The sequence below is a fragment of the Acromyrmex echinatior genome, chromosome 16, assembly GCF_024713525.1.
Source record: "Acromyrmex echinatior isolate Ae372 chromosome 16, ASM2471352v2, whole genome shotgun sequence".
NCBI classification, from domain to species: domain Eukaryota; kingdom Metazoa; phylum Arthropoda; class Insecta; order Hymenoptera; family Formicidae; genus Acromyrmex; species Acromyrmex echinatior.
Genome location: NC_141867.1, coordinates 9,094,645 through 9,117,942, shown reverse-complemented (window position 1 = coordinate 9,117,942; position 23,298 = coordinate 9,094,645). Strand labels below are relative to the sequence as shown.

At 28.2% G+C, this 23,298-nt stretch overlaps 1 protein-coding gene across 5 annotated transcripts; it reads left to right on the top strand.

The window, feature by feature from the left end:
- Positions 1-6,173: 6,173 nt before the first annotated feature.
- Cep164 (centrosomal protein 164) lies at positions 6,174-23,283 on the top strand. Of its 5 annotated transcripts, none has more exons than XM_087414280.1 (11): positions 6,174-6,505; positions 9,651-9,917; positions 12,301-13,083; positions 13,385-14,247; positions 14,656-15,075; positions 15,557-15,882; positions 16,829-17,244; positions 18,440-18,612; positions 19,754-19,970; positions 20,403-20,597; positions 20,924-23,283. In XM_087414280.1, exons 1-11 carry the CDS (start codon positions 6,427-6,429, stop codon positions 21,169-21,171), a joined length of 3,987 nt encoding a protein of 1,328 aa, XP_087270406.1. In that variant the 5' UTR covers positions 6,174-6,426; the 3' UTR covers positions 21,172-23,283. The 5 variants fall into 5 exon arrangements, with proteins under 5 accessions (XP_087270406.1, XP_087270407.1, XP_011059952.1 ...); XM_011061650.2 differs by having other exon boundaries at positions 6,175-6,505; positions 9,669-9,917; XM_087414281.1 differs by lacking the exon at positions 20,924-23,283 and having other exon boundaries at positions 20,384-20,503.
- The last annotated feature ends 15 nt before the right edge of the window (positions 23,284-23,298 follow it).

Sequence of the window (23,298 nt, the reverse complement as noted above, 5' to 3'; positions counted from 1 at the left end):
GTTGCAACTTTTTCTAAACTCTAAAAAACATTAGGAGCATAATAGAAATTAGATAAACGAAACGTATGTTAGAAATAACAATGTACACTATTGCACTACAATATTATAAGCCAATAATTCGTAGAGAGAAAGATTTGTATATAAATTAAATAATTTAAATAATTAATAAGGCTAATGTTAAAGAGAGTTCAATAAACTTGAAAAAACAATTATAATAAAACAAAGAATTGAATACATATACAGATAATTTGATCTATATTTATTTAAAAAGGTAAATGTATTAAAAATTACTTTTAAATCAATTGTTTACAACGATATATAGCAGAATTAAAAATGGTTGCAATAATCGCCGTTAAATTTTCAGATTTTTTGATACATTTTTTTCGATTTTCTTTCTATTTTGCTTTTAAACATTGATACATTACATTTTTACACAATTTCTATAGTATAGTTTCTCTGTAATATTTAATTCGTATTGTCAACGTCCACCATTTTGAACAATGCGGGCGTTGTTCCATTTTCGAGGGGTTAGTTTACTATAGGTCCGTTATTCAACCCTAGTTTGAACACCCTTCGCAGTATGACATTTATTTAACAAGGTAACGGTGTTAGATTGTTAAGTCGAATTAGGGGATCCCTCAATGTGAATTCAAGAACTTAACAACCAATAGGATTTATTATTACTGGCAGCGTGTTCGATTTTCAGTTGGTTCAACGGTTTCTCATGATACTACTAAACATTCACTAATTTACTAACATTACATCGCGCAAGTAAAAAAACTCTCTATTTTCTATTTTTTTACATTTTTCTTTTTATAAAGATGAAAGGAAAATTATTTTTTTTACCATTTTCATATCTTCAATATATATTCAATTTTTAGTTTATAATTTGACAATAGTAAACACCAGCATATCATTCATAGAAATAATTATAAACACACACACACACACACACACACACACACACAAATATACAATACAGAAATCGGTAATCATTTCCTAGTAATTTTTTAATTAATTTTTAATCAAGATGCAAATTATATATCTCCTTTCAGAAGATTGATTAAAATTTAATCAATTTACATCAATTTACTTGTCGGGGAAAGGGAAGGAGTTACAAATATAAAAATATTGATTAAGAACAATTTTGATCTCATTTGTATATCTAATTGTAAGACCGATAAATGTTCATTATAAAAGAATTTGATAAAGTAACAAGTAATAAAAGATAAGCCGAGAAAAAAAATATCTTGTAATTAGACCGCAAATAATATGCATTGCGTCGGCGCGAGATATCATTATTATTTAATTTTTATTTTCGCCAAAACATTTTTCGTAGTCATTAACTTCGCAGATTAACTTCGGTGATTTCTCATTGTTCGCTGTGATTCGTAAAATTTAAATATTCCTCTGATCGATAGTCGCCCGATATCTCATCATTATTTTTACCAAGGCGTTGCGAGGTACCATGTTTGTTCCACATTAAAGTCAAGTTTTTATTATTCTAATGAACATTTCTATGAGTGTATGTCGATTATATTACAGGCAGCGCATGGATCTTCCCCAAGAATGATATTCATCTGATTATTTTTATTGTGATCATTTGAGAACGGTGTATAGAAATACCGTGCTATTCGTTAAGAAAAATTTGGTCTTAAAATTTAAAATAATGGGATATCACGAAGTTAATTGTAGTAAATCGTGATATTTTGATTTAACAAGAGAAGAAAAATTTTTTGAAAATACTAAGGTACAATTTATTTACACAAGATTAACAATGTAAAGATAATAATATAAAATAATATAAAATAATATAAAAATAATAAAGAATATTAAAATAATAATATTTACACACACACACACACACACACACACACACACACACACACACATATATGTATAAGATAATGCAAATTTTGACTAAAACGCAACTACTTTCAACTAATTCAAACATGTAAGATATTCAACAATAAAAGGGTAGTACCAAAATATTTTAGATACATGTTTTTTGATACCCCTCAAAATTATAAAATATTATTCCAACAACATGTATTGTATTTTTCTTTAAAGTAGTTCTTTAGTAAATCAAATTACCATAGAAATGTCTAATTTTTTTATACAGGGTGGGCCATCTATTGGTACGTTTTTAAAAATGCGATCAAATGAGCATACATTGATATTTTTTATTAATTTTTTTTTGTTGTGAAGCTAAAAGTATCCGCGTCAAGAATGAAAAACGATTTCGTTCATGTGGCTCCCTCTACTGGCCTTACAGTATGCCATTCGGTCACCCCAATTATTAATGACATTTTGGACTACCTCGGCGCCAATTTCACTCAAAACAGTCGTAATATAATGTCATCCACTAACATCCCTTTCTCACGAACTTTCCTCACCAATTTGCGTATAGCTCCTTCGGTGGGTGCTCTATCACGACCCATATTTCTTTTCAAAATTCGTACAGTTTCGGCGACACAGCACTGACTTTGAAAATAAGTTTTTAAAATTTCAAAACGCTCTTCAAGAGAAAACATGTTGTTTCGTGCCGCGGACGGTATGACTAATAAACTGTCAAAATTTCGGGTCTGTAGCTCGTTCGGTGTTGCCATACGACGAAATTCAAAAACGTACCAATAGATGGCCCACCCTGTATAATCTCAAGTAACATAGCAGCGTTTGCAAAGCGTTAAAAAAGTGATTACATGCGCTTTCTTAACGCTTTATAAACACTGTGTACTATTTGGGATGAAGTTGAAGTATTGAAATTAATGTGTGTAAAATTCTATAGTATATTAACGAAATAAGGGTGCGTTCCAAATTATGCATTAAACACATGATGCATCATTCTTGTTGTTCACCAAATAATAAAGAAGAATAAAACGATACATCATTCGCTTCATGCGTAACTCGGAACGCACTCTAAGAAAGAAAAAAAATATTGAAAATGTAACCTTTCATGTATAACTTAGAGAAAGATAAGACTCGCAGACGCTTCTTTGACTAACTGCACACAAATCTTACTAAACTTTTCTCAAAAACGAGTTTATAATAGTTTAAAAAATTACGATTTTAATACTCACAGAAAAGTAATAAATCAATCATTCTGGAGAGATATTTACGTGCATAAACTTGAATATAAATTTAACCTCGAAAAGTAGACATAATCTTATCTTGTTTTCGTTCGATAAAGATGCAGCTCTTGATTTACTATCGTACATTCCATATTATTTCATTAAGATATATACGTAATTTTAATAGTTTTATCCAAATTATGTACATAGTATTTATAATTTTGAGAGGGCCCTGGTGAGACACTCCCAATTTTTGGCATTTTACTAAATAACTAATAACTTAAGATAATAAATGTCTATTTTGTTTAATTTAGCTTCTAGAAAAATACTCTTTTCTAAACGAACAAAGAAGATACTATTGTACGTCGTATTAATTCTTTATATATTATATTAAATATACTTTCCATATAATATATTGAGTATATTTCTCATAACATGCGACTAATATATTATCAGACATATATATTAGCAGACGTATATACATATATTAAAATATTAGATATAATGAAAATAAATGAAACCAATAATTTAAGTATAAAATAATATACAATATCTATAATAAGCTAAAAAGCAGATACTTGGTAAATAAAATAAATAAAGATTAAGTACACAAAAATATGACAAGTATGATAAAACCAATTGTAATATCACGATTCCCTAACTTAAAAATACAATAAAAGGAAATAGAAGGAGGGAATAAGCATTGGTTCAAATGCGCTAATTGTTCAAAAATATCTCTCAACATTTACTCAATAGTTGAACATTTTATTAAGAGACAGAAGAACAACGATAATCATTAAACGATGATATAATTCGTATGTTTTGGTAGTCTTCTAACCTTCTTCAGTGATAATAGTAGATGCAAAAATTACATTATTTGGTATTCCTACACACACGAAAATAATCGAAAGATGCGAATTTATTTGTTGCAGTCTCCAGGAAAATCAACTAAGTTCTCTGTCGAGAATACATTTTTTCATGCTAATTACAAGGCTGGATGGAATTTACGATGTCGGTGCCTTTAATTATAAAATTGAATATAAGTATTTTTATATATGGAAAAATAAATGTACAAAGAACTCATCCGTAACGGAAACTACAAACACATAGTGTAAACTGCTAATCCAATGATGGCAAGGAAATGAGCAATTAAAGATTTTTTGTCAAATTGTAAAATAAAAATATAATATCTACAGTATGAAATAATATAATATGTCGACCATACATCGTCAAACAGAAAAATGACAAATATAGCGAATGTTCGCTGAATTAAAATTTTCAATTTGTAAATATTGAGAAATATTTTTAAACAATTAACGCACTTGGATCAGCGTTTATTCCCTCGAAATATGATAAAGTTATCACTATAACTTTAAATTTGAAATTAAATACAATTGATATTTTAAAATTAATAACAAATTTTTTAATAATTTAAAAAGTTTATATGAATATTAGTAATAATCAAGATATTAGTATTTTATCTTCGTTTTTTCTAAATCATTATCCTATTAAGAATGCAATATCAGCAATTTTAAACTTTTAGTTTTTCTATTTTGTTTCAATTTTTACAGAAATTTACAAATTTAAGTAACCGATAATATTTTACCGATATGGTTGAATCATATGAATAAGATATTTTATTGAATATTATTTTAATAGCAAAACTGTATAGTTGCTTCCTCTATGTGTTAGAATTAAGAACCGCGTGATGCATTTGATAGTTGTAACCAACCGATAATAAAGTAGACATTGCTCAGTGGATTGCGCAAATTCAGAATTACTCCGATTTTAATTATTATATTGCAAAATATAATAGAAAATTTTGTAATTGTATCAATTCACACAGACAATACACAACCTTGCATTAAAACAAAACTTGCAATAAGAAAATTAAAATCCTGTTTTAAATATATATTAAACTCCATAAAATAAAAAATTGAGATTTAAATAATGAAATTGCACGGATACATAAAATATATATTTAAAAAATTATAAGTTACACTATTATGCAAAATAGTTAATGTTTTACTATAATAAAATGTTATTATACATTTTTGTTCGTTTGTTTGTCTAAATATATATATATATATATATATATATATATATATATATATATATATATATTATTAGATTCCTGAAATATAGGTATATCATACACTCTAAAGAAGATAATAGATGCTAACCTTCCAACGAAAAGGAACCTTCCTTTTTCATTTATTGTGCAATAATTATTTTTATATATATTTTAAATCTAAATCTATTTTTAAAGAATTATAATTAAAAATTCATATATGCTATATAAACATACATATGCATATATGTTTATTTATATAGATATGTATGTATGTACGTAAGTGTAGTATATCTTTGATTTTATCAACAAAGTTTATTACCTATAGTCGATAAGAATGTAAATCAAAATATTTTACAAATTTTAAGTAAAAATATAACAATATATATTTTCCTCTGTTTATCTTTTGCATACGTAAACACATAAAGAAAATTATTATTAAAAATGACATAAATTAAATATTCAATAATATAATATAATTACCATCATGGAAAAAATGTTCAGCTAAGATACGACCTTTCATTTGCTAAACGTTTATCTAATTACATAATAATTCAATTAAATAATTTCCCTTCATGTAAGTACTAATATATTATATAATATTATAATACGATATTACAATGAGTTGTGCGTATGTGCAGTTAAAAGTTGCAATTTAAAAAATTCTACTTAGTTTATTCTCACATTTACTTAAATTATTTTTTATATTTGTTTTAACAATTTATATATTTTATATATATATAAATTGTATTATTAATATAACGATCAATGTTTAAAATATGATAAATACTACTTTTATCAACTTAATATCTATAAGAGTGAACTTTAAAGTCATTTTCCATTCTAATCGATCTTCAAAAGCCAAAGATTCCGTAAAAAACATTCCATCATATCTATTGTACCATCTACCTCGTTGACGATCTTTTCGATGATAAGAATGATATTCATGTCATTGAATGATATTTCTTATCAGACAGCTGATTTCGCAGCTGGCAAACGGGGGGGCGCAACCAGCGTTCTCTCTTACTATCTTCCTTCCTCTTTCTTCGCTACCACCGCCTACTGCGCCTACGTTCAAGCTGAATTCAACATTGACCGACGAGCGAGGCAGCGAGGTTCGCGCAGTGCAAGAGGCGCGTACGTATCAGGCGCGCACTAATATGGAGTAAAAATGAGTCGGATCTTACACACCGTAATTCTCTCGCTCATCGTACGAATATGGAAAAGTACGTAGTCGTGTAATGCAAACATTACGCTTACGGGGTGTCGGGGTGCAGTGTTAGCATGAGCATTTCTCAAGACAGCGCTGCTACGATCGTGTGCAGGGAGGTTTTCGATGAGACGTCTCATCCAACAAATGAAGGTATGTGGAAATAACTCGGAATAAAAGCCTCGGATTAATTCTCCTATCTCCTATTCCTCCTCCTTTTCATCATCGACCATGATGGTTTCAATAGATGGATTGAACTTGTCGATTGTTGGAGCAATCCAACGCTCATCGCTAGGAGTAGGGCGTTCATTGCCAAACTGATCGATGGTGCGTCGTTTCCATCCGTAACACCCCGTGTCTTTGTCATATAGTATTATAATTTACATGATTTTTGTCAAGAGTGAGAGTAAGATTCTATTATCTTTCCTACGTGAAAGGATATCATTGGAAGATTTATCAGACACGTTACACACTTGATTAACAAATCAGACCTAACATCGTATTACCGGCAAACCGTATTACTGGACATCATTGTAAACGTTGTAAAAATATAAAATGCACAATGAGAAAGTTAATTATCGTTCTAACTCAAAATTAGAAAATAAACCCTGGTTCCTTTCTACTAAAATCACCATAGAATCACCACTGGATTGAATTACTGGATTGGATGATGGTTTTATTTTGATATCCTATACGTATATTTTATTTCTCTCCACTTACTTCCTTTTCATTTCATCACATTGCGATGTCTAAATTTTTTACAAGCACAAAAACGTTACTGTATTTTTATATTGCTAAATATCTTAACCAAATATATCATAAAATTTAATAAGCGAAATTGTTTACTAAACTATTTTATTGACACTTTGACGTATTAAATATAACTTCTCATTTTTAATTAGAAATTAACTGGAAATTGTTTTAATTTTAAATTATTTCTTGCATCTCTAAATTTTGTTTGTACAATCACATGTAACCGTTATGGAGTAGTATTCTTTTAGTATTTCCCTTAAGAAGCAATAGAAAAAAATAGCCACATAATGAAGTAAACAAGTGACATTCCTAAAGAAGTGTTCCATTTAAAATCAGTCTAAAAGCAAAGAAAAGTGTAAAAGAGACCTAGTAGCAAGTTTCCTTGTTTATTTACATCACGCCTGGCGGGAATACCGAGCCCGTTCCCCAGCGCGCTCCGGAAAATCAATAATTCGCAGTGCAGAGAAAGTTTTGTCATAGCATTCGACCATCTTTATACCATTTCAGGCATACAAACCCGTCTTATCCATCAGCCATAATTTTTGAAACTATCGGCAGAATTTGAAACAACGATTTTTTTCTGCCAAAACTTTTATTCATATAGATCAGTTCCATTATAATAGCTGGATTCACCAGCTGGATTAGTCAAACCAGCAAAATGTGGACCAACACTTTGACTAGCAACTCGAGGGCAGATGGTAGCTCGACTTGCCCCCATACGCCAGCTACCACCACCTGTCCAGTCGAGACTGATGGAATTTTTTATTGAGGCCTCTTATACTTGCGAAACTTTTTCGTAATCATTCTTTATGATAAGCCGAAATTTTTGTGCGTTGATAACTTGACGTTTAAACTACCTTACCCTTGCCTGTAATCTAGAGCTACCGATCATTTTTGTTCTCCCCATCGGAAGTTTTCATTATTTTTATTTACTCTAAAAAGATAATTTGGATAAAAAAACATTTCAGATATGATATTGACTGCAATCTATGATAGACAGCAATCTATGTAATAGAAAAGATTGAACACACGTACGAATAAAGTATATAATATAAAAATATAATATTCTCAAAAGGTTTTTTCTTCCAAATCTTTTCAAAAATATTATACTTTAATTTGCTGTATGATATGTTTGCATGTGTGTGTGTGTGTGTGTGTGTGTGTGTGTGTGTGTGTGTGTGTGTGTGTGTGTGTGTGTGCGCGCGCGCGCGGATGTCAAAACATATTGATATTATAATATGTAAAAGATTATTTCTTATACTTATATTTGGCAAAATTAAGAAACAAAGCAATTATTCATTAATTGTTGCCGATTAACGTAAAAGAAAGATTTATTGTATTTTTATTGTATTTTTTTTTATGACATTAAAAAATTTGATGAGGTAAAATATTTAATTTTATAACTTTTACTTATATCTTCTTGAATATCACATGCATATATGCAAGTATTTTTACGACTCTCTTTACTATAAATTTAATTACCGTATATATTAATTAACAGAAAACAATCAAAGAATCAATAAAATTTATTTCGTTTCATAAGATAGACTACATTACATAAGATTTATTTAATTTTAAAGTTACAATTTATATCAATAATTAGCAAATTAAATTGTGATTAACCGATTTTAAGTTTCATTATTATTTTCTCTTACTTAATTATTTTATATTTATCCTATTTTGTGAAACAATAATCTTGCTCTTATATTAAGACTTTTAACGAATAATGTTAAATAATCATAAGCGCATCACGCTATCACAATAGTTTTTACATGGAAAGAGATAACTTTCTGCTTTGATACTTTTAACTCGGTTAACTGTATGATCAATGAATTGTACAGTTTATCTGAGCTCGATATAATAAGATACAGGGATCCACTTTCTAGTGATTAAAGTTTATAAGGGCATTATTAATAAATCATGCTATACTGGATAAAAATACTTGATATGCCGTAAATAATTAAATTAACTCTACCTCGAATTTATCGAAGACTTTCTATCCTTTTATTGATTAATAAAATGGTTATATATATTGAAATTATCACAATATATGGCAAGATTTTTTATTCTACAAATTAAATACAAAAATTTTATTTAAATACATATTTCTATTCAGAAATTATTATATCATTTTTATGACTTTTAGGCGCCATATTTCGTCGGTGTATGGCGTATTCTTGCTATTGTTAATTACTTTTTCTTTTATCGAATGATAATGATTTGAAAAATTGACTCATTAACATGATAGATAAGTATTATATTTATCTACACGACATGAATTATTTATTTTTTGACATATTTCAATAAAATATTTCGGAAATATTTTTTAAACATTTGTCAAACATTTTAAAATATTGCATTAAAACGTTTCACAAAAATATTGTACAAATATGTATTGTAACAGAAAAATTGTATTTCTTGGACATATTTAGAAAAATTTTATGAAAAATTTCTGAAATATTTCAAATCTTGCAATGAAATATTTTACAAACATTTCTAAAATATTTCATACTGCATGAATAGTAATATAGTAATAATTTAATAGACAACAATGTAATTCCAGAGTTACTGGATTATGCAAAACGTCTGGGAATTGATCCCGATGCGGAACCACACCTTCTGGATTTGGCCCGTGAGGGCCTTATGGCAGCTCTTCCTAAGGGCTGGTCTCCGTGCTTCCATGAAGCTAGTGGTGCCTGGTATTATTACCAGGCATCCACTGGCACTACCACCTGGGAACATCCTCTAGATGCAGTTTATAGAGGACTCGTGGAACAAACTAGAGCTGGCAACAAAAGGCAACTAAGCCTTGGTATTGGTCATAATACTTATATTCATTTTATAAATATTTTACTTTATTATGACAATAAATCATATCTTTTTATATTTCTTTATCTTAACAATTATCTTAGCAATTTTGCACATACAATTTTTCTTCTTTTAAATTGTAACGCGTCTTGGATAAATTTCAAATTAGTAAACATAAGATTGGAAAGAAATATTTTTCTAAAACAAATTAAAAATCAGTTTGTACAAAATTACAATACAATTATATTAAAAATTCTGGAAAGAAACTAAATATAATATTGAACTTTTTACATTACTTTAAATACAAAATGCCACTACGGTCTGAAAGTTAAGATGTTGAATTATTATATATATATTCATTTAAATGAATTAATTTCAGAAATGATAATTGCGTGCCAATATAGTTGTCGGACTTTCAACGCAATCAATCTGAAATATTAATAATCCCCCCAAATTTCCCAAATTTAATCTTAAAAAACTGTAATAAACTTATTGCGAAAAATATTGCCTCGGTCAGAATGCAAGAGATCCAGGTTCGACTCCCGATTGATTCAGATTGAAAGACAACTATATTGGCACGCAATTATCATTTCTGAAATTAATTCATTTAAATGAATATATATAATAGTTCAACATCTTAACTTTCAGATCGTAGTGGCGCTTCGTATTTAAAGTAATGTATTTAACATAAACGATCTTGTTTCCAATCTTGTTGAATTTTTTATTTATAAAGAATATATTTTATACGCATTTTAAATTTAAAAAACTTAGAGACTATTTCTTTATCTTATATTTTGATAACATAATGGAATGATTTTCTACAAGCTACTTTTATTATGATCACTATTTCAGTTCCTGAAAGATTAAATTATTTTAAGTCGACCTTATGCCTAAATTCTAAGCAGAATCATAAGGTTTGTAACATATTTCTGTAAGACTTGTAAAAATTTTTAAATGCTTATACTTTTATTTAATATTTTTACAGACAGCTTTTGACTAACCATAAAATTTACAAGAAATTGTAAATATTTACGAATAATCATACATTTTACGTTATATATGCATTAAATAAGAATATTAGTCATAACTTCTTACAAGTTTTACAAGTTTAGATTCTGCTTAGAATTGACCTATTAATCACGCCCCATTAATATACTACACTCTCATGTAATGCTTTACGACTATTGACGCGCGTCGTCCGAATACTTCACAATAATCAGTAAAATCATACAACTTGGCAGTGCAATGTTTTGGCTTTGCGTCAAAATTATGAAAAGTACAACCGTATTTTTAGATTCTACAACGTATAAATGAACGATGAATGTCGCGCTGTAGTCGCTAACAAGAATTTAATGAATATATATTTAGTATTTTTATTAAAAAATATGTACCTATATTTTGTATATTAAAAGTATTTTATATATATATTAATATATTCTTTCAAGAGCACTCTGATTATACAACTTACTAAATAGAAAAAGTTATTAGACACTTTTATATGATTACATAAACTACAATTACATAAAAATCAAAATTTATTTTAAAAATGTGGAAAAAGATTAAATTATCAAGAAAAAAGAAAATGAAAGTTAAAATTATATTTATGTTGTTTATAACGATTGTTTAGTTTATTTTTTAATCACATTGTAAAATGAAAGAGGATAACTAATATTTTTGTTCTTAAAATAATTTTAATATTTCTATTATTTATATCAGTTTTCTGTATTGATTGGTTGAATCAATTTATTGGAATCAACAAGCGGATGTTATATGCAATTTATAATCGTAAATATTACGTAAATGAATAACAACTTCAAGACCTTGGCTATTACTAACTTCGAATGCTTAGAGTCGCTCCTTACTTTTTGCAATAATCGTGTTTTTATATTCAAACACTCCCATTGCTGAGACATAATTTTTCAATTTCTGCTTATAAGATTTTAGTTGAAAATTAATGCCTTCCGCACTCAGTTGAAGAAAACGAATTCCTCAGCATTTGTAATTTTAATCTTTGATATTCTTTGTTTATAATTGTAACAAAGATCAAAACAGTAATTTTCTTCTTCTATATTTTTCTTCTTTCTATATTTTGTATATAAATAATTTGATTCTTTTACATTCCAGATATTTTATTCTGTAAAAAAATAAAGAAAACGTTAAATTTTTTTTATATAAAATCTTGCATACATACTTTACAATTCCACTTATCTCTTACATTTATCAATTACACATACATTTATGTTTACTCTATAAACATCAATTTTTACTTTAATATATTTATTAACATTAGTAATATATATTTTTCATGAATAATCCTATTCTAAAAAACATTACAAAAATGTAGTAATAAAGTAAAAAACAGAAACAATTATTTTTTAATATCGTAGAAGAAGATTCAAAGACTACGGCAAAAGATCTTGAATCTCATGAGGACGCAACTTTACCGAAAGAAACAATTATCCCAAAAGAAACTATTAAAGATACTGTTTATGCGAAACTTAGCATGGCAGGCACTAAAATTCCTATGAAATTGGCACCTTTACGGAAAGCCGAAAAAATCGACAGTTCACGCAAGAGAGATCGTCCCTCTTCTTTCGATAGACTCCAATCGAGAAGGGAAAGTGATTCAAGATCCGACAATGTAATGTCCTTATCAAGCGATCGGGCCGCGAGGGATTATACAAACTTGAAATTTCAAGATCCAAAATTTTATGAATGTCCTAAATTGCTCGAGATAAAGGATACGACTGCAACAACCACAACAATTGCAATGTCTGCGAAAAAAGAACTTGATCTGAAAGAGGTACTGAAGAGATCTGAGTCACTGAGCCCATGGCATGAGAAAGATTGGGAACAGCTTTCTAGCAAGTTCAGTTCAGAAGAGAACATAATCGACATCGACAAACTCAGCGTTAATACATTAGCCAAACCAGAAAAACTCGAGAAATTCGACAAAGAGAAACATCCAAGTCAGTTGGGTCAACAAAAGGAGTTAACTCTTAGTGGTGGTGGTTCGATGTTTCTAAAAAGTAACAGGAGTAGAGATACCACACCTAGTCAAGATGGCGGCAAGTTAGAGGATTTTCGGACGTTGACAATTTCTGACGAAATCAATAACATTGCTGGTGACAGACCCAAATCCATTCTGAGGGAAAAACAACTTGAAGATGGTAAAATTGTATATATGCATATTTAAATAATTTTTTACAATTTTTTTATTTTTATCGTTCTTTAATAATTATAGATAATTGTACCAATCCAACATAGTAGATAGTTTACTTGAACATATTGTTGTAGAAATATTGTTATATTAAAAAAAAAAACAAAGCTATTTATATTTCACGATAAGTAAAAGCAAAAAGTAATAATTTGAACATGTAAAATAAAAAACTCGAGTATCTTTTTTAATCTTTCAATTAGCATTAATACAATTTCATCACGGTAATCTGACTTTTACTCAATTGTGGATAGACGATCGACCATTGGATGAAGAACGCAAAAGCGTGCGCTTTGATTTGGAAAAAGAGTTCAACATCAATTTCACATATTCCGAATCCGAGGATGATTGGGACTCCGAATCTGAAGATAAGAATCAACGGATATCGGCTGTAATCAGCAATAAAATTACTGGTTCCATTCTATCCCCGTGGAAATCGACATCGCAAAATTTCGAAGATAACAATGATGACAAAAACGACTATTCTAATGAAAAAGAGCAAGATAAAATAGATTTAGAGAACAACAAGCAACACTTATCTATAGAGAAAATCGAATCCATATCAAAAAATCCGAAAATAGTTGGCAAAAGATTCCTCGTGCAAAATGTTTCGGAAAATGAACATCGAAGTCAAATGACAAAGAATGTTTTAGAAAGTGATAATAGTTTTGATTATCTACCTAATAAATTAGGTGAAAAAGTTAAAAATATCGATATAGTGTCAAAAAGCGAAACAGATTGTAGCACCGCGAAAAGTAGTGATTCCGATGAAATCAAAACAAAATTGATTATTGAAAAAGCAAGACGTACAACAAATCTCTTATCGAATCGACAACTTGAAGATGATGAGTCATCTGATATATCAAGGTTCAATCATTACGCACAGAAGGAGCGATTTGTGCGATCTAAGTTAGAATATTCTCAAAGTATTGACGATATGAAAGTGAAAATGAATAGAGAACACGAAGAAGAAATTGAAAATTTTAGGATTGAACTCGATATTAAACTGCAGGAAAAGAAAAAAGAACTGGAGGAAAATTTTGTGCAACAAAAGATTTTAATACAACAATTTTTGGATCATAGATTAGAAGAAATGAAACAGGAAATGGCACAAAAGGTATTCCTTTTTTATTACATTATGTCAGAAGTGTGATGTAAATTGTGAAGCTTATCTAAAAAAAAAAAAGATATATCTTTTTTTTCTTTTAGATAAGTTTCACAATTTAAATAAAAATGAAAAAATGTAGACCTTAAAATAACAAAAAGTACACCGGTATTATAATACCGGTATACTTTTTGTTATTTTAGGGTATACATTTTTTCATTTTTCTGAATATTTATTTTTCATAGAGAAAAAACATAACTGATGATAAAATTATATGCTAAATATATGCTATAAAATTATATGCTATTTCTAAAACCAAAGTTCTAAAACTAATTTTCATAAATATATTTTATAAAAGATCTAAAAATATCCTGTTAATTTTAAGTGAAATTTTATTTATTAAGAATACAATTGTTTTAGGAAGAACAGGAGATACAAGTATTGATTACTGAAATGGATCAAGCTAGAATGGAAAATTTGAAGAAAGTCCGCACGGAACTAGAGGTCTGTTACGAAAAAGAGAGACAAGAAATATTGACCAATCTAAAAACAGAACTCGACGAGAGAAAAAGAGAACTTCTGGAATTGAGAAGTCAAGAAATGGGTAAGCTAGAAAATGAGCACGAACGTGACCTTGGTGAAGAAAAGCTTGCAAAGCTAAACGAATATGAGATGAGAAAGCAACATAACGAAAGAATCGAAACCTTAAAGAAGGAACTGGAAAAGGAATTTGAAGATTTAAGAAACGAATTGAGAATGCAACAACGAGAAAAAATTACTAAATTTACCGAAGATCATGAGCAATGTCTAGCCGAAATTCTTCGCGACTTTAGAATGGATGTAAGTATTTAATGCTTATATATATGCCGTATATAATATTAAATAATTAATCCATTAATGGTCAATATTCGTCCATTTTCTAGAATACAAAATTTATTATTATAAAAGTTTTAATAAATAATTTTCTTTTATAATCTTATTCACTAATTTCATATAATCACAAATATCTTGTTCAAAATAATCTTATAATAGTGTAGCAAAGTAATTAAACATGTATATATATATGTACACTTAATTTCCTGAATTATTATAAGATATATTTATATATCTTATATGAGTTTACTGTATATAATTATTAAGATATCTTTTTTTTATTACGCATGTGCCCACACACCACACACACACACACACACACACACACACACACACACACACACACACACACACACACACATACACACAGCAAAAAGATTTACATTCTTCAAAAGATTTTGATTATTTGTATTTAAAAAAATACCCGATTAATCCACAATAATTTTAGGAAGCTCTTGCCCGTAAGATGTATAAAGAGCGACTGGAGGAAATCCGTGCGGATTTTGCAAAAGACGCCGAAAAGGAGGCGAGAAAACAGACCGAGCGGGCTCTTCAACAAGAAAGCATCGATTTTGAAAAGATGCGTTGCGAAAAACGATTGCTACAGGACAAATATACGGCGCTTAAAGAGAAATATATGAAGTTGAAAAACGATGTTCGCCTTGCAGTCGAAAGAAGAAGCAGAAGAAAGGAGGGATATACTACGGCCTCAGAAACCGAAAGATCGACATCTACTAGAACAAGGACGGATAAGACTGATTCGTCGGAACAAAAGTGAGTTTTTTCAATACAAACAGAGTGTCAAGAGATTCATTATTTTAAATATATTAAACATTTCATTGTTGAAATAAGCTAGTGATATAATAGAAAAGAAGTTTAGCACAAATAATGTTATTTCAAGAGTTTAAAGACTTTCTACTCATATAGTTCTCTTTATATAGTTCTCTTTTTCTTTATATAGTTTTCTTTTTTATTATTGACTGAACGACTTGATAAATAAAAAGATAAAACTGGAATAATGACATCTATTTTGTAATCTTTCAAATAATAACTGCACGTTTTAAACAAATCAATAAAATTAAATAAAAATTATTTTTTATTTTAACTGATTTATTTCAGCAAATACATTGATATGTAATATTATTTATTATTAACAATAACAACGTATAATAATCAACCTCTACAATTATTAGTATAAGCACGCTCGACGTATAGCACATGCATGCCATTTCATGTTACATCTCATCAATATTTTCTATCGTTTATGTAATTATTTGATGTTTGTATAGTAATATTAGCGACACTTTTTAAAAACTTTCTTCTCACTCTTCATACGGTTTTCTCTTTTATGTTAATATCTAAAAAAATAGATTGTCACTATCGAATTATATTCAGGAGGTAGAGACGCAAATCTCTTTATTTCTTTTTAATGAAATCATATAGTTTTTATCATAAATTTATTGAGAATAATTGATTTGTTAAGAAAAATATTTTTTAATCTTTTCTCACTAGTTTTTTCTATCTATGTCAAAACACCAATGTTGCACGTTCATTTTTTAATACGTCCATTATAGTACTTTCGCAGTCTATATCGTCAGTCTTTATTCGACCAATGCGCAGCGCATATCCTTGTTAAGAACGATCGGACTGTGAAGGTACTTCGTCATGTTCATACAATTCGCCCTAATGTCTGGCTATAGGCCTTAAATCGTGCTCGCAGTACTCCGCTGAAGGACGCGCGCTCGAGTCCAGTAACAAATGCGAAATCGCAGGACAGCCAAAACGCGAACCAACAAGTCGACGAGAAAAATGATCCGGAAAATTTGAAGAGTCAGAAAGCGGTCGCGGGATTTCAGAAACACGCATCCACCGCTGCTGGCTTGAAAAGTGCAACAAAGTTTGAATCCGACGATACTACCACCGCCAGTGAAACAAATACTAACATGATTACGAAGAAAAAGAAGAGTTTCAGTAAAAAAGCTACTTCAAGTGCAGGTCGCTCGAGCAGTAGTAATAACAATATGGAGAACCCAGTAGAGAATATTAGAAAACAGCTGAAAAAACTGGAAGATCTCGGTGACCAATTACCGAGCAACGAAACGGCCTATACAGTGCGATATCCTTTTCAAGATAAAGGTGATTGCTTTAAATTTATCTTGCGCGTTGTATATTACCCAAAAGATATGTGTATCTTTTTTTAAAAAAATATGTATTTTCCTTTGAAATTTGTAAAAATTTGATTTACATTTAAACTAAATCAGATCAAGCCAATTTGATAAACAAATTGTTATTTGTATCGTTTAAAGAGCTAAGAGTAACTCCATCCAAAAAATAAACTTTTATTTTTTATGAGCAAAGCGTGCAAACTCTTTTCTATCTCTTTAATTTCTTATATGAATATAAAAGCTCAAACAATAAGAATATGTTAATGCACAATTATAAAAAAAAATTGGTCAATTTATAAAAAAATAAACGATTTTATCTCATAGATAATTTTACACTTTTTTAAAGAATATAACTTTTATGTAATCTGAACATTACGTTTTAGGATGTGCTATATATGTAATAAATAATAATGAGAGAGAGAGAGAGAGAGAGAGACATCTTGAATTGTAGAAAATATAATTATAACTTTTTTAAATTACAACAATTTCAAAAAGATTTTGTATATAATCAAAACGACATTAAGTATATTTATGTGTATTTGATAATTGTAAATGAGCATACTTTTGTATGTATGTATGTACTTTTATTGTAGTATGTATTATTTGTTTTTCACTTTGTTGATCACTTTTTCTATTTCTATATTAAGATATATATCACTAAATAATTTACGCAAAATGATATAGATATATTACAATTATTATTATCTCTAATTTATTACATATTTTTATTTACATGTTATCTATTAAATGTTTTATCGTCTGGCAAGTATATTATTAATATTATTAATTATAACTTAATTCTGAAAATGTGTAAATAATTCGATCAACATAATTTTCTTAAATTGAACAATTATGTAGCGTTATTTAATACTTGTAATTGTTAAGGTATTATTTTTATCGATGCAACATAATTACAGTTAAGTCTTATTATTTCTTCCTTTTCATAGGATTATATACACTTTACTTTGGTTAACGGCTTATATTCTTCTGGCCCGTAAGTGCACCATCAGTTTTTCTTTTACTTTTGCACGCTGTTTACATAAGTCCATTTTACTGTCATCTTCATTTTAGTGTCAAACTTTAAACATTTAGGATTTAAAACTTAAATCTAAATACGATCTCTTTTGCTTTAAATTAAAAACAACAGTACCTACTTTCTTTTACAGCGCCGGTGAATGCCTCTTCGGAGCTAGAATTCTTCCGTCACCGGATGCATGTGGAGAAGGATTCGGTGAGGAGAGCTTGCGAGGCGCTGAGACAACAAAAAAGTGCCTTTCAGGGTAGGCAAAGAGCTTGGAAACAACAGAGCGGAAGAGCCACTCTGGAACAACTAGTGCAGGTATATCACTATTATCGATTACAAAAATAATAGTTTATTATAGGGAATATAATTAAAATTAGTAGATATATCTTTAAATTTTGAATATATTTTAATAAATTCGCTTAAGAATATATTAGACGTGCAATTCTTGCAAAGAAAATTAAATGTGGAAGTATGTTTAATATTTACACTTCAAATAAACTATATATATATATATATATATATATATATATATATATATATAAGTTGTGCAAATAAGATTATATTTTTACTTAATAACACATTTTTATAGTTTATTTATTTTATTTGATGTTATTCTTTTGTTAAAAATTAAAATTTTTAAAATGATTAAAAAATTACATTTTTCTTTTATAAGTACTTTAAATATTTAAAATAATTTATGCAAAGTTTCATTGCGATTAATTACAAAGATATAGAACAAATAAATAATTTTGTTTATTTACTGGACCACTAATTCATGTATCGCAATGTATTATAACTCTACGTAAATAAGCTTGAATACATAATATACTTATATTAAAAAATTAAGATTCTTTTTATAATATAATTTATTTTATAATACATTTCTATATATTTTTATTAGAATACAGATTGAAAAAAATATTATTATTTATTAAAATAACTTATGATCTAGATAGTAAACCATTATCAAATTTGTCGTATTATTTTTAATCATGATTTAGAATAATCTACAATTTTTTCATAATTACCGTTTGGAAAATACCTATAAAACATTCTTAATATGTTTCTAAATTATGATATTTAAATTTTAAGCAATAAAAAGCATCTTATAAAACTGTAATATGATTACGTACGTTGGAAATACAAGTCTTAAACGGTCAAGCTGGATCTTTAATGTTGTGATAATTCTGTGTGAATTTATACCTACTCTTCTCCAATCTTTCAAACTGCGTGCCGAATTAATTTTCGACGTTAAAACACAATTTAACTTTCAAATAATAGATATACAAGATACGCTTGTGATGCAATCATTCTAAATATCTCTGCTCTTTTATTAATGTAAAAAAATATACCTAAAGGGAGAGAGATGTTTTTAATATATTAATTTTTTTCAAAAATACTTTTAATAATACTTTTATCAAAAATAAATAGATTTTAAATGTTTATTTTTATTTAGGAGGAACGCGAGCTCTCTGATATGGAAGTTAGTTTGCATCGCACTAAAAGTCTTTTAGGTGAGAAAATCATTCATCTAAGACATTTGGAACAATCTTTGGAACGAGTGGCAAACGACAAGCGAAATGAAAATGATGCTAAAAATGATGAATTAAGCGACATGTCGAGTGCCAGTAGCGGTTTCAGCTCGACTGATTTAGGAACTGATACTTTCATAGGTGAGTTGCAAATAAAAAAAAATTTTTATGTCATTGAATTATGTTATTATATTATAAAATAAAATTCAAAATCAAGTAAAACTTAAATAAATCGTATTATTATATTATTATAGCGATAATGAATAAAAAATATATTTTATACTTTATTTATGATACTCACTATAATTTGATATTTATAAATAAAATGTTTCTAATTTCTGTATTATTAATCCTTACTAGTTTAATTATTTGATTACACCTACATCTGATTTATAATTGTTTTATAAATTATCGTCAATTTTATAAAGAAGCGATGAGAAAATTAAATATCTTATTTTACAAAATTATATTAGAAGACGATAAAGTATACAATCATACAATACGATGTGTAAAACCGTATAATTGAAAACATATATTTGCATTACATTGTATAGTTTGTTGTTGGAAATCTAGATAAGCCAGATCATTATCAAGAGTCTACTGAAATCATTGCAAGTTTAGAAAATTTGAACTCAGAAATACGAGAGATTTGGGATGTCTTAAATAAACGTCAAGACAGTAACATACCTGCAACACCGACACTTATGTACTCTTATTTGCGTTGGTTACGGTTTCATCATCTTACCACGCAGCCTAACAGCATGCAAGGTAAAAAAAACAATGTAATTTATATAAAAATTAAGGAATATAGTATTATATTATTCAATGTAGAATATCTTCAAAATTAATTAATATTATATTCCTAGATACATATTGTGCATGCGTGCATGCATGCGTGCGTATCATTAAATGTATAGTTTAAAGTAGTATTAAAATATAATGTATTCCGTTTTAGGTGTCACGTGACCTAATTTAAATTTTTTTTACAAATTTTTTTAGAAAATGCAAAATACAAAAAGATTGTTTTAATTGTAACATAATTTATTTTTATTTATAAAAAAATTGCGAATATGAGCAACTTCTATTTTTTTTAGGTGCCTTTGGTACGCCCAATATACAATCTAACATCCTATCTCAATTAACTGCTGCACAACCTCCTATTACCACAACTCAAAATATTATCGCTCAGTACGGCCCTAACAGCGGCTTTAGCACCAGCGTTGGTAGCGTCGAGAGGAATGCTTCAAATCTGATGGAAAGGACCAGAAATCTCAGGGATTGGCTACGCCAAGCTCGCATTGAAAATACTGACTTGATTAGTCCTGGTCAGGCGACTCTTTAAATGTCTACATCTTAAAAATATTCTTTTATTTTGCAAAGTTAATCCGTATTTTTAAGTAATTTTCAAAAGGATAATTAATTAATAATACATATACTGTCATTACTTAATTAATAATACTTGAATACTTGAATATTTATATAGTATAATTTTTTAACTGTACAATTTATTTATTCAGTTATTTATTTTACATGAATTATGATTAAGGATTAAGTTGAAAGTGATTTTGTAAACTTTTGTTTATAATTGAAAATAATTTTATTTGAAACATAAGATCTTTGTATGAAACTTAAATCTGCGCTCGCTTGTCGCTCCCTTGTTTCTCTCTTTGCTAAATCGTCAAAACTATAATCAAGAGTATATTATTGCAATAAATAATACATATACGGTGAGAAAAAATTTAGATGTGATAATACATATAGTGTCCAATAGCCATTTACAGCAACATTTAATAATTCAAGTTTAAACTTCAGGAGATTTGATTGATCGTTCTTAGTAAAAATTGGACAACAATTCTATTCACTTTAATTAACAATTTTCTAAATCTTAATCGACAACATAGCAGGTTTTAAATAATTATTTTACATAATTACATTTTATCATCAGAGCGGGGACTAGGATATAACGAACGAGGCATTTGCTTCATGTAAATTATTTAAAAGAAGCGCAAAAATAGCAATATAAATTTCTATATATTTTAACTTATTCACTATACTAACATACAGTAACTATGTGAATCTGCCATTGAGTGTTAGCTATGTATATTAAGTAAAAATGAAATATATGTAAAGATAAAATTTTGATAAACTAATTGACAATTTTGCGACATCAAAACAAGAAAAGTATTACTTTAAATGAAAAATACATTTTCTATACATATTAGATGTAGTAAAAAGAAATCCATTATTTTTCCAATGGATGGCTTTAGTAATCTGTATCACGCGTACACGAGATACAGATTACTAAAGCCATCTATTGGAAAAATAATGGATTTCTTTTTACTACACCTAATATTTACGAGAATTAAAATATTATCTTAGAACCACAAAATTTTTTTGAAATAAACTCAAACCAAAAATAGATGTTTCTTATAGATTTTGTGGTCGAGTGGCGACGACGGCGGTGCGCAAGGAAGGGGAAAGAGCGCTTTGTCGTCGCTCGAATGTGGGCCATCCTATGAATTCGCGCGGCGCGGCTTAAGTTAGAAAATTAGTAGATTAGTTTTTTGTCATTTTTACGTGCAGATATTTTTAAGTTTAAAAAGAATATTTTTTAATACTTTACAACATTTTGAGACTCCAGCTATAATATTAGGACTTACAGAGCAGTGTTTGGTATCAGATGTAATTTTTGAGCCAATTTCAGAGATAACGCTTACGACTATTTCTTCCACTAGTGTCACTCAAAATTCAACGGTTGCAATTACACTGATTGCATGTGTAACGTGCAATAAAAATTTTTTCTATTCTTTCTACTTCTTTAACTTATCAAAATAAATTTAAATCAGTTCTACAATCGCATTTTAATGTCACATTTATTTTTATTCTTTCTCAAATTTGTTTTCAACTTTTACATATTTTCATCATTTTTCTCTAAAAATTATCTAAAAAACATGATAGAGCAAAAAAGCCAGCTTATAAATTTGAATTCAATGATTCGAAATTTATAATAAGAAAACCAACTCTAATTTATTTTTAAAAAATTTTTTTGTGGTCCTGTGATTATGTATTTGTACATATGCATATATACGTAATCTGTACTATACGTATATATCTGTACATGTGATTATGTTCCTATTAAATTAATATGAATATTAAATTAGATAGTATTAAATATCATTGATTAATATTAGTCTTTATTAAATTTTGCCTTTTACCTTGGACACCAAAATGTCTAGTCCCGGCTCTGTTTATCATACACATATAGAGATCGAAACTGTATACATATACTGTATACATGTACGTAATACGCGCAAAAATATATAATATGGAAATGTTTACGTGGTATACCAATTTAAATAAAATACTACGCCTGACAAGATTTTTATTTTTTATTTCTCTTTTTATTTTTTTTAAAAAGAAAATATTACAAAATTATTATACAAACATTATTATATTAGGTGTTGGAATT